Consider the following 12,701-nt stretch of genomic DNA (forward strand, 5'->3'; position numbering starts at 1 on the left):
ATTAAAAAAGCCAGTTTGAACAAATATCATTTTAATGATAATGTTTAAGTTTAAGTTTAAGTTTTAAATGATCACAAATACTTATCCACATATTCACAACAGATTTACAGTTTACATAATAACAGTTACTTATGTACAGTTTTACATATCTACAGCAAACCGCAAATAATCTTAAAATGTACAGTGAATGCAAAAATGTATTCAATCTGAGTCTATATTTACAACATGTGGGAGTAACTCCACAGGATCTGGTAGGTGAATGACGAAGGACATCGCCACAGATGATTGTCCAGCGTGATGCTGAGCCCCATGCTGCAGGGTGTCGTCTCTGTGTACCACTGAAGGACAGTGCAGCAAAGAAGCGTCAGGCTGTGGGGACGTTGGCTGAACTTGCCGTCTAAAAATCATTGAACTCTCCGGAGTGGGTGAACCATCAGGCACTGCTCTCATTGTTGTGGCAGAGGATCTGTTGCGCTCTGGCACCGTGGCGATGGAGAAAGTGTCCACTCGGGAGTCAAGGACGGCTAGTCACTGTCCACAGCATACAATCTGGGCCTCTATCCTCCAGCTGCGTAATTTTCTCTGCAGCTCGGTCCTAACCTGCACCCAGAGCAGAGTGGAGTCATGTAAGAGTTAATGTGCCATTTTGTGTAGGCTACCAACTTTGTGACATCTTCCAGTTTGAAGCTTGAAGGAAAACTGGATTTAAATTTGGAAGGTAAGGCTCTTGGACAAGAATAGATGACTAAAACATAAATTCTATCTTTTAATTCTAATGCATCTTCAGATGATCCGTCCAGCCCTGTGTCCCCATCTGAGGAAGATAAACACAGATCCTCCCTTGGCCTTTCATGATAACTATTTTATTGGAGGACATATTGTCCCAAAAATAAATGTGATAAACAATATTATTGTCATTTTATGTTATTAAGACCATTTAATGCCACTGATATGATGATTATATAGTAGCATAACGATGCAAAGGCATGCAGACACAAGTGCAATTTTGCCCAATCCTCCCATTATCAGGATTAACAGTGTTTGAATATGATTCAAGTTAAATTTTACACTGATACACCCATGTAGATTCATGTATGTTGTCTCTCTGACACTGTCACTGTAACATATGGCTAATCAGTACCTTCTATGTAAGTTAAGAAAAATGAAATGAGAACATGAGATCAAACAAACCTCTTTATTGGCATAGCAGTAGAGCACAGCCACCAGAAAGCCCTGCAGAGAGGTCACAGAAAAGTCCTGTTTACTATATTTGCTATACAGTAACACATCAGATAATTGTTTTTATAATATCATCAATAGCAAACAGTCACTCTCTGGCCCACATGAACCTACCTGAAACGAATTGAGAAAAAGGGTGAAGAAGACTTTAACGTAGCGCAGAACACCTGTTGTCTGCTCATCTGTTGCAAAGATAAATATGACCTCGTGAACCCCAAACAGAGGGATGAGGGTAAGGGTTGCCTTGGCAAGCCTAACAGAACAAATCAAACAGAGCAATTTGTCACAACACCATACACACTGTTTCTGACATTTTGTGATGCCTTGGTTTGAAAAAATAAAAAATAAAATAGACAAAAGAGCACGCTGACACAACTTGCCGAAGTTTGTAATCAGGGTCTCCTGTCTGGTTGCTGGCTCGTAATTTGGAAAAAATGACCCTCAGCACCTTCATGAAAATCAGAAAGTTGATCTGTTGATCAAAGAAAATTTATATTTTAATTGTTGTATCCAATGCAAACAGTGTATATGATACAATATATTACACAGAGGAGCTTAAATTGTCAGATTATTTTTCATGCACTGAGTAGACTATTTGCATAAGTCATCCTTACTATTGAAGCAAAAAGAATTGGGAAACGAATGATCCACCAGTAGTTCATGTTCTCATTGACAGCCCAACACCTGAGAAGAAAAGGCAGCTGTTACAATTTCTCCACTATCTAATCTGGATCAGCGGGGGGTCAGAGGTCTAGACATGAAGGGATCAGGCACATGAGGACACGACACACACACCTGCTCACACACTTACTCTTTGTTTTCTTTCAATTGCTTCATCACTACCCAGGGAACCACAAATAGAAGTGGAGATCCTAAGACAGTGACAGAAAAGACTGCAGAATTCAGTGCTGCAGGTGCTTTTAAAGCAAGTTTAAAGGGACAGTTCAGCCCAGAATCGAAAAATTACATTTTTCCTTTTTCCTGCAGTGCTATTTATAAGTCTAGACTGTTTTGGTGTGGGTTGCTGAGTGCTGGAGATATCAGCAAAAGAGATGTCTGCCTTCTTTGAAATATAATGGCGCTAGATGGCACTCGGCTTGTAGTGCTCAAAGTGCACAAATTATACTTTTGAGAAACTCAACAGCAGTGTCTCTTTCCAGAAATCATGACCTAGCTACTCAAGATAATCCACAGACCTTGTTGTGAGCAGTGTTGGAACTATTTTCTTTCTACCAAACTATACCTGTCAACCATATCACTGCACAGATGAAGGCATGCAGCTACTCATCAGGCCCTCAGGAAGTGTGCTGGGCTTTGAGGCCAGTTGTTGTAGTGGGCAAACAGTGTAATTACACCATCCCATGATGTCATGTGGCCCAAAAAGACCCTTTTCCATTGATTTACATGTCAACAAAGACATCTGTAAATTAGTGGACACATTGTTTTGAGCATCAAAACTCCCACAAAATGACTTGTTTCAGTCTCAGGATTTGATCCATTCGGTCTGATAACATTTGGAAAGTCTAGAAGGACCCCACGATTAACTCATTGTATCCCCATTCAAGTTAGCGGTGTGCTCAAGCAGCAGTAGCCAGCTTGGCTGGTGGAAGTTTCTAGTGCACCTGATCTATGGGCACAATGATGCTGATACAGCTCTGATCATCCGAGTGAGTTACAGTTAAACGTTTTCAGCTTCACAAGCAACTGAGCAAGCATCATAGGAATTGATGAGGCCCCTTGTCCAAAGCTGTATCCAGTTCTCTTTACACATCAATGTTACTCATGAATAAGAGGCTCGTGCTCGTGACAGTGCAAGAAGTAAACATCGATGGCATCCTCCACAGCTGAGCTCAGTGGTGTTAGATTAGCTTGCAGTAGATGCAAGCTTCCCTCTGTGCGATGATATGGTAGGCAGGGGCAGTAGAAAGAAAATAATTCCTACATGAAGCTGCTCACGGTCATGACTTCTGGAAAATGACATTGCCGTTGAGTTTTTTTTTTGCCGTTGAGCTGTCTGGGTCATGAGTCCTAGACGAACCTTTTGATGCATGTTAATTTGGACACAAAGAGATGGAACTTACCCCAGCCAAGACAGATGTAAGGTAAGTATTTGTTGTTGTCGATGAACACTGAGGCAATAAGCACAGAGTACAAATAAATTGCCTCTCCAAAGAACCAATAGTGATTGGCCAGGACACAGTACTGCATCATTACCTGAGCTACCCTGCAGCCAATAGCAGCCTAGAGGACATGGACATAAAAAATGTACATTACATAAAGCTAATTTTTATTACAACAAATAATAATAAACAATCAGTGGTAGTTTTTAAGACCCACCTGGTGACTGAGCATCTCACTCACATCGGTCTGTTTCATGATTTCTCGTCCCCAGTGGCGGTCCAGCATGGTGTCTTTGATAATGACAGATACAGCTCGCAGTATGAAGGACAGGAAGAGGTTAGCATGAATATAGTTCCTGGTGCAATGTAGTTTCCTGTCAGAGGACATAAAGAAATTCCCCTTAATTTGAATTTTGTGCATCAGAGCTTCACGTATGTATTTTATCTAGTGTCTTTGTTCTTGTGTGTGTTTTATCAGACCTGCAAAAGCACATAGTTTGCATCTGTTTTGTCCTTAAGTTGTTTTTTAGATGCAACCCATTGTTTGAGCACCGTCTAATTGCTTTACTTGTTCTGTTTCATTACTGTGCACACTGAAGGTAAAGTTAATTAAACATATATTACATTAAACAGCCCTCTGTACCTGCATGAGTAATTGATTGTTATGTATGCAGAAGATCTTGATAAGTGTTTGCTACGTTGCTGCCTTTTTTCTGATTGTCTGTTTGCATTTTAAAGCCTTTATTATAGCATTGGTAACAGAGGAAGGACTGAGGAGGAAGTAAGGCAGACTGTTAGTGGTCTTAATTACTATTTGGTCAGATCGATGAGATATGTTTGACGAATATATTGGACAGCTTACCTAAAGCTCAAAAGAATGATAAGAGCAGTCACGAGTGTGAAGAGGGACAAGGAATGGCCGACAGTGTACAACATCCTGAAGCTCACCATCAGTTCTTTGAACCACAGCTGTGAAAACAAATCACGCCAGTCACTTTTTGGAAGTGCAGACCCCATACATTGCTTTACTAATGTGACCTCAAACAAAAGACTCTGAAGACAGGACAAGAGCTAAAACATCAAGAGCGCATGTGCAAATAACTGTCTCTGTGGTTTGTGATATCAAGATAATTCAAACTGTGTTGTCTGAGGTAAAATTCATGCTACAACTGCACTTATTGGTAATATCCGTCAGAGACCCATTTTGTATTTTTCCACATCGCTTCAGGGATGTGAGTTTAATGCTTGAATGAAAGACATGACTGTGGTAGGAAAGAGAGAAAGCAGTGAGAGCTGACAAACCCACCAGACCTCTTCTCTGTTAACGCACTCACAATCTTGCAGGCATGAAGCCTTGAATGCCTTGTAATTTTCTGATCCCAAATGCTGATAAGGCCAAAGGGATGGCATTTTGTCCTGCGGTATAGGGAATGTGTAGGCTTGCTCAGTGCACAAGCAGCTGGATCTTTCTAGTGACATTACATGAGCTCACCAAAGTTTGCAAGCCAATAAGAATGATAAAGCTGCAACTTTTCCCACCCAAACAGGTGCGACAAATTAATAGAAGAGTCAGAGAGATGTAAGTCAAACACACTAGATGCTTCTCAAAGTCAAGGAAGGATCCTTAAATGGCTGCATTTCAAGGATGCTATGTCACCAAACATCAAATCCCGCCGAAGGACTGCTTCAGTGTCTAGGATGGATGACTGAGTGCTTCGTTCAGAGAATTTTTAAGGATGCTTGTGTGTATCCTAAGCACTCTTACAGCACCCACAATCCTACAGGCATTGGTCCTGTACCCCGATTTGGATACAAGGAAAATATGCTAGTAAAATTTCTCAAAGCCCACCAAATGTTTTTTTGAGAAAAACTGAAGTTGAAAATGGGCACTCCAGTTAGCGAATCTTCAGTCATATTATTTCGTACTCGTCCATACTCGTTTCGTCATGTTATCTACAAAGCATAATTCAAAAGTTTGTTCTGACTTTCGTAAGGCGAGGGCACTGATGCATTGTCAGTTCTTTGCCAAGGTTGTCTTTTAAAAGGCAAAGAATGAGAGGAACGCAACAGCACTGCAACAGTAGGCAATCTTCTTCTTCTTTCTGCTCTTCCCTTTAGGGGTGGCCACAGGAGGAGGAGCACATCTGCAGGAGGGGCACATCTGCCTCCATATAACCCTGTCCTCTGCATTCTCTTCTGTCACACCAACTGACTTCAAGTTCTCTTTCACAACATCCATAAATCTCCTCTTTGGCAATACTGCGTCCATTTCCTCCACTCTTTTTGAAATTATGTGGAATTGAAGGCAGGACCTTTTCAATGACACACCTGCACACTCACTTGAATGATCCATTATGTGTTGTCTGGATGCTCGGAAGGGGAGTCTTGCCGCTGTAGGACCTGACTTTGAAGCATCCATCCAACCAAGGAAACATCCTCAACTTTGAGAAGAATCTAGCCTTTACACGCCCCCAATGTCCTGAAAGAAGACTAATTAGGGAGCACGCACTCAATGAAAACGCCTGTGTTTGTGGATTCTGGGTATGTAGGGCATTCAGGGTATTTTATGTAGGGTATTTTTTAGTCACTTGAAGGCTGCGGAAATAAGCTGGAAACACAAGAAGTGGATCTTGGCTCTCTGATTCAGTGCTTATTGCTCGTGTTAATAAAGACCATTCTCACCCTAGTCACCACCTATTCAACCTGCTACCCTCTGGGAAGCACTGCAGGTACATTAAAAGCAAGACAAACAGGCTCAGGAACAGTTTCTCTCCCTGGGCCATCAGAACGTTTAACTCCAGCACATACCATAGAGAATTACCGTCATCTGCTGAGCACTTTACCCTCTCAGCATTTAAGAGCAATACACGTTTTTTAAGTAAAAGAATCCATCCTTTTACGCATACCCATCCTTTTATAGTATTTAGTTTAGGTTCATATTAATTGAATGGGTGATTGTTGTCTGTCTTAATTTGTCCTGTCACTTTCATTAATTGCACTGACCAGGAGTAGCACTCCTAATTCCGTTGTACTCGTACAATGACAATAAAGGCTTTCTGTTTCTTCTGTTTCTATATTATTATAAATAAAGTTGCAGAGTAGTAGCTGCCAATGATTCCAGTCATTATTGCAAAGGTGAGTCATGTTAGTTTGACTCAGCTCCTTATACACCACATGTCTCCATCATATCCCTTATGGTTAATTAGTGCTTATCATATATGTCATCTTTTTATTACACCTGCAGTCTGGGGGTGACAAGTGCTGCTAACTGGGATTCAGTCTTATACGAGTACATGTCAGTTACTTCAGACTTTGTTCTTTTCCTTTAAATGTTTACATGTTGATCTGGGTCTGACAGGAAACAACCCCGGCCTAAGCAGCGCAGTGACAGTTAAACAAATCTTCCTCAATGGAGAATACACATACTGAAATACAAATGTTTAAGCAACAAGATGTCCCTATGGCTGCAGCAAATGTCATACCTCCTGAGACGTGACCTCTTTCTCTTCCTCACACTCGGTCATGTCCCTCCACACCTCTCCAATGTCGTCTCTCACCCAGAGGCCGTCAGTGCCACACAGTCGACGCACGACACCCTGGGACACTGGAGGAGAAACAGTCAGTTCTCCAGTCATTACCTGCTCACTCCTAATAAGGGCCATAGGGGGTTGAAGCCAATCGCAGTATACACTGGGCTCAAAACAGGTAAACAGACTGGACAGGTTATCAATCCAGCATACAAAGGGAACAGAAACACAAAGTGCATACTCACAATAAACACATAAACACACTAAACAATCAAATCAGATCCATAAATATTATTTAAAAAATACTCTAAAGTGCTTCAAAGGTATAGTTTGACTTTTTTAAGTCAAACTTTCTTCTTTACTTTTTTAAATATTAGATGAGGAGATTAATTTTACCCTCTGGGATTAATAAAGTATATAAAAAAAAAAATAAAAAAAATACTCTCATGTCTATACGATAGCTAAATATAAAACTAGAACCACTAGCTGTATAGCTTAGCTTAGCTTAGCTTAGCTTAGCACAAAGACTGTAAACAGAGGAAAACAGCTAGCTAGCATGTTGTTTTTACACTAACTGTTTGAACTTTTAAACAAACAAGATATAACATGTTAAATAGTGAGCTTTTGAGGTGCTGGTAGGTTCATTTTGTTACCTTCGAAGAGAGACAGGCCAGCAGCTCTGCCCGTTTCCAGGCATAGTGCTAAGCTAAGCTAACTGCGATCTGGTTGTAGCCTCCTACTAAATGGACAGACATAAACGTGACATCAATCTTTTCACTAACTAACTAACTAACTAAGTAACTCACTAAGTAACTCACTAACTCTTAGTAAGAAAGTGAGTGAGCATATTTGCAAAAATGTTTGTCATGTTGTGTCGTATCTTATCATGTCGTGTGTTGTCTACCCCTGCACACTGTTTGCTACAGGGTCATCCTTATGTTCCCAGGGTGTAGTGGTGTAATGGCAGTTTATGAGGTGGGTGTACTACGTGGTTAATGGGTAGGTTGCTGAGGAGGAAGCGGGTATACTGTCCTATATACTGTATACTAATGTTTTTTTGGCGGATAGGTGGGTATACTGTAAACAGCCAGGAACAGAGGTTGGTATACCCTGTATACCTGCATATACCCTCCACTATACACCACTGGTCCTATGTCTCTAAATTAACATTAGAAGAGATTGTTAAGGGCTAGCTTCACAGTTGATATTGCAAATAAAGGGATATGAACGGGCCTTTAACGTCAATAAGCTATAAGCCATAGGTGCATGATTTCAACATATTCCCCCAGGGTAACATACACTTGATATTTGACTGAGGGAAAAAAAAATGCTGAGAGCATAACACCCTTTTAAAGGTCTCCTTAACAAGTCATATTAGGAGGATACTGAATTGATGAACACAGGACCCAGGGAATAAAGAGACACTCCCCTTTAAGCAAGTCTACTCTCATTCTTAGGGTGCGTCCGAAAATGTAATCTGACGCTCTACACTAAAATGAGAGCGCTGTTGTTCAAAGAAACAAGCATTCTAAGCATTCTATTTCTATGTGAGTTAACGAACCATTACGTGCATCACACATTTGCTTCAATTGGTACTCTGCTGCTCCTACGCTCCAACGTTACATTTCAACAGATGGTTCAGTTTGTGCCAGAGTGCACCTCTACACTGAATGAGTATTTCTGAATCCAGTTATAGCTTCAGTCATGGGGATATAAATGTTACCTTCTGAAGAACTTGAATATTGTTAGCAAATTTCCACTGACTCACCACAGTCAAATGGAAGCTGATAGGAATACATTTATATTTCAGTTTGTTTTGTCGAAGTTAAACTCACTGAAAATGTGATTTACCTTTGTCATACCAGGGCAGGTAGAAAGGACATGAGATGTTGACCACAGAGCCGGCAGGAGTATCTGGCCAGCAGGCATATCTGTCAAATGTCCGGTTACAGAACAAGCCTGCTAGAAATACAAACAATACGAAACTTTCAGAAAAGAGAAGATATTTGTCCCTCAACAAAAAAACAGAGATGATAATTTTTGGTGCAAGTAAAAAAAAACATAATTTGATATTTTCCTTGTACTCTGTCCCTAACCTTTCCACTTCTTGTCATATTTCCTTTTGAATGATGACTCAGTACTAAATAAATAAAAGTTCTCCATACCTTGAGGGAGCGGCTCTCTCTCTATCATTTTGACACAGTCTTCTTTGTATTGGACCCATTTCAGATAAGTCTCCTCTAAGACTTTCCCACTGGCCATTTCACACTGTAAGGACATTTAAAAAAATACTTAAGAAAAACTTTCCTTGGCTTTTATGTGCAACATATTATGAAGCCCACTTTGAAGAAGAAATGTTCTACAGTTGTGTTACTTTAAAAATCGCCCTAGGTTATCAAATATTTCACTCAAAAGAAAAAATGATTGACATTGAACTTTTTCCCCCAAAAAATAAGCTTTGGCAGCTTGAGAAACAGCAGGCAGATCAAAGCCATTATGCCATTATGTCCTGTCCATCACTTGTGCTTGTAAATGGGTTCAAAGTGGCACACACTGTAAATACAGTGCAGTTTATCAACACACTGTGTACTTTTTATAATGGTATCTGAGAGTTAAGTGCATTTTTTGGTATTGGTATAAATGACACAGTAAGTGTGCTGACAGACACAGTGACTTTGAGGTACCACTGCAAATTAACCTTGACAAACAAAAAGCCTAACATTTTCCAAAAGATTATTTTTTAAATCTCAGTCAAAACCATCATCAGCTGCCTCCTCATCTCGTCGTCATCTCGTCTTGTCTCATCTCATCACCACCATTACCACTAGCGTCTAGACTCCGGGGGGGGGGTTCCCTAATCCAGTGGTTCCAAACTGGTCCAGCCACAACAGTCATTAGTTTAAGGTTCCAACTTTCCACATCATTGGACTCTGACTGACTTCCTAACTAGTTGAGATGTCAGTGAGTCATTTAAACTGAGATTCCAGGTGAGCAAAAACACACTTTCCTCCTGCAGCAGGTGCATGTCAAAACAGCCTTCTAGTGTCAAACTCTGCCCCAACATCGTTCTGCTCAGTGAAGCTCAAATACCCAAGCAAGTCACATCTTTGAGTGGAGTGGAATTTTAATCATGACACTGGCAAAATACCGTATCCACAAAACTAAATATGCAAATTCAAAAACTTGCGTTTGTTACTAATTGATGTAATGAAACAGACAATGACACAGTCTCCTCAAACAATTAAAGGGCAGTTTTGTTCATGAATGAACACACACTCAGACCCTCATTAGTAATATGGACGTGGGACTTAGCTATCACTGGAACTCATCAGGACAGTCTACAGACACAACATTATGCCATCAGAATATCTTTAATGATTCTAAAATTCATACTATTATACCACCATCACTGCTGTCAGACTTGCATCACAGGCTGTCTGGCTTGGATGGACAGAACAGGATGTAGTTAGCCAAATATAATGACTATGGTGTCTGCTGTGAAAAATGGACGGGCAAATGAGGGTCCTGCCTGTTTCTTTTTTAACCGAGTGCACCCTTAAGTCATGAATAATGTGCGATTCTGGAGTAAGTAATTGGGAGAGGGTAGACATTCGATTAGAGACATGACATATTTGTTGCCACAGTGATTCAGTGGGTTCTTTCCTACGACATATCCTCATATGTGTTAATCCCTCTCACAGCAGCTGTCTGGTGGTGGCAGATAATGGTACAGTGCATTACTCTGTGTGAGACCAGCTGAGGTAAAACAGTTTCAAATGTGAAAACACAGGCACATAAATCTCAAAAAACATATCAATTATAACTGCCTTTTAAATTCTGGCGGAGGAGATTTTCACAATCCCACTTGGCTGTATCCTGCTTTTGTTTCAGTTTTCTGTTAATCAAAATCCTTGACCAGCAGGCCTTGTAAATTACCCATAGGACTTGGATGAAATGTTTTTTCATGATGTCCCATTTGTCAGAAAATATGATATTGCTTTGACAAGTATTTGAAGTTAGCAGCGTGGCCTGTGGCCCTGCATGCCGAACTGCATTTATTGGCAAAGTGAGCTCAGAGGGCCCTGTGTTTCCGTCATCTGTGGGGGTCCCACCTGAGGCTCAGCACAGCCCACCATCGTGTATCAGACTGCCAAAACACTGATTTGATTTCTCTGTCCTGGTAGGTGGCTATTGACAGTCATTGCCTGTAGCAGCTCATAGAATGAGACCACAGTGGGACCTTGGTTTCATAAAACCAGGGCTTTACACAACCTCCTTTCCCACACTCCTTTGCAAACAGGACTTTCAAGCATAAAATGTAAAGACTTATCCCTACTAAACCCCACTGCAGATCAGGTTGACCACAACTCTTCAGGGTTGTCCAAAAAACCCCAGTGTTAGTGCCTCAACAAGCTGTGAACGGCGTGAAGATAGAAGAGTCTGGTGAGAATCCTCAAACCCGGGCTCACTGAAAGAGCACCACAGCTAGCGAGAAATCAACATAAATGAACAACTTAGCCATCACACAGCAACAAAAACAACAAAAAACAAACTATAAGAAATACACTAAGTGCAAAATGCAGCTATAGGAAGATTCACCAGTAGTTACAGGTCTATTTGCTTCTAAACTTGTGACCACATGCATTTTTTGGGTAAATGACATCTTAAACCGGCTCCTCAAATTTACCAATTATTTTTGCGCTATAGCCTGGCAGGAGAATATATAATGCACTGACTACACTGAGTCATGAAAAGACAACAAAGCAAACAACACTGTTGAGCAGAACACCTGTAGCAGCCGCAGCAGCTGAACACCACATGAAAATCCCTAACAAGCTTAACTCGCAGCAGTTACAAACAGAATGTGCATGAACTAAACCTCATACACATGCTTTTAAGTGATAGTGCACGCACTTCAAAACAGTTGCGCTGGAAATACTACAGGCATTGCATCCCTTAAACTAAGCACAAAAGTAGGCTGTAATGACCTTTTATATATTTTTATTAAGTGTAAGAATAAGCTGCTGATTTACCCTCGCAATAATTTCAGTCAGAAATAGATTCAAAAGTAAAGCACAGATTTAAAAAAAGCCTCTAATATTGTTAATTAAGTTTATTAATCTTACTTTTTTCAACAGACTGCTGATGTAACATTTCTCTTTAATGCGTATTGGATAAATCCCTTTCTTTTTGGGGACATCTTCTGCGTAAAACAGTTTGCTTAGGCTGAAAACAAAGACAAAACATGTGCATGACACTTACAGATGAATGGTCCTTTGGAGAGCAGACAGCTGCTGTCAAAGATGCGGTGCGGAGATGATCCGTCCTGAGCGTCGCTACGTGACAGACGCAGTGCACCTGAACCTGCACAGACACAGAGCAGCTTGTCCGCTCGTGATGCTCTGCCCAGCGCAGAGTGCCTTTGAGTCATTATTGGGGATGCTGAGCAAATTTAGAAACAAGCAACTCCGTGCTTATAGAGTACAGACTGCCTGCTGCAGCGCGTTACAGTCCTCTGTGGTGCGTTTTCGCTCTCCACTTTTCTTGAAAGCGCATGAGATGGGCACCCTATGGGGTATTTTATCATGTTCTGTTGAATTTCTTCCCTTCCATAAAATTTTGTTCAAACAGAATATTGAATACAGTAATCTCAATTCAAAGTGCTATAATTTAAGTAGAAAACACATTTTCTTTTTAATACTAGACTAGAAAAAAGGTTTTGAGTAATGCTTACTAATGTAATAAGTAATGTGGACTAATTATTTTGAGTAAAGGCTATGTCAGTACAAAACTAAAGTGGTTTAAGGTAACAGCT

The 12,701-nt window shown here is 40.6% G+C and overlaps 1 protein-coding gene across 1 annotated transcript; it reads right to left on the reverse strand.

The window, feature by feature from the left end:
• Nucleotides 1-127: 127 nt before the first annotated feature.
• Nucleotides 128-12,199, reverse strand: LOC125880723 (glucagon receptor-like). The gene is made up of 13 exons (XM_049563437.1): nucleotides 12,149-12,199; nucleotides 9,052-9,154; nucleotides 8,738-8,848; nucleotides 6,842-6,963; nucleotides 4,222-4,328; nucleotides 3,577-3,733; nucleotides 3,321-3,480; nucleotides 2,051-2,111; nucleotides 1,854-1,923; nucleotides 1,620-1,711; nucleotides 1,354-1,492; nucleotides 1,192-1,233; nucleotides 128-600 (listed from the first exon to the last, which is right to left on the reverse strand). Exons 2-13 carry the CDS (start codon nucleotides 9,146-9,148, stop codon nucleotides 529-531), a joined length of 1,230 nt encoding a protein of 409 aa, XP_049419394.1. The 5' UTR covers nucleotides 9,149-9,154; nucleotides 12,149-12,199; the 3' UTR covers nucleotides 128-528.
• Nucleotides 12,200-12,701: the final 502 nt, after the last annotated feature.

Source organism: Epinephelus fuscoguttatus, linkage group LG20, assembly GCF_011397635.1.
Source record: "Epinephelus fuscoguttatus linkage group LG20, E.fuscoguttatus.final_Chr_v1".
NCBI lineage: Eukaryota > Metazoa > Chordata > Actinopteri > Perciformes > Serranidae > Epinephelus > Epinephelus fuscoguttatus.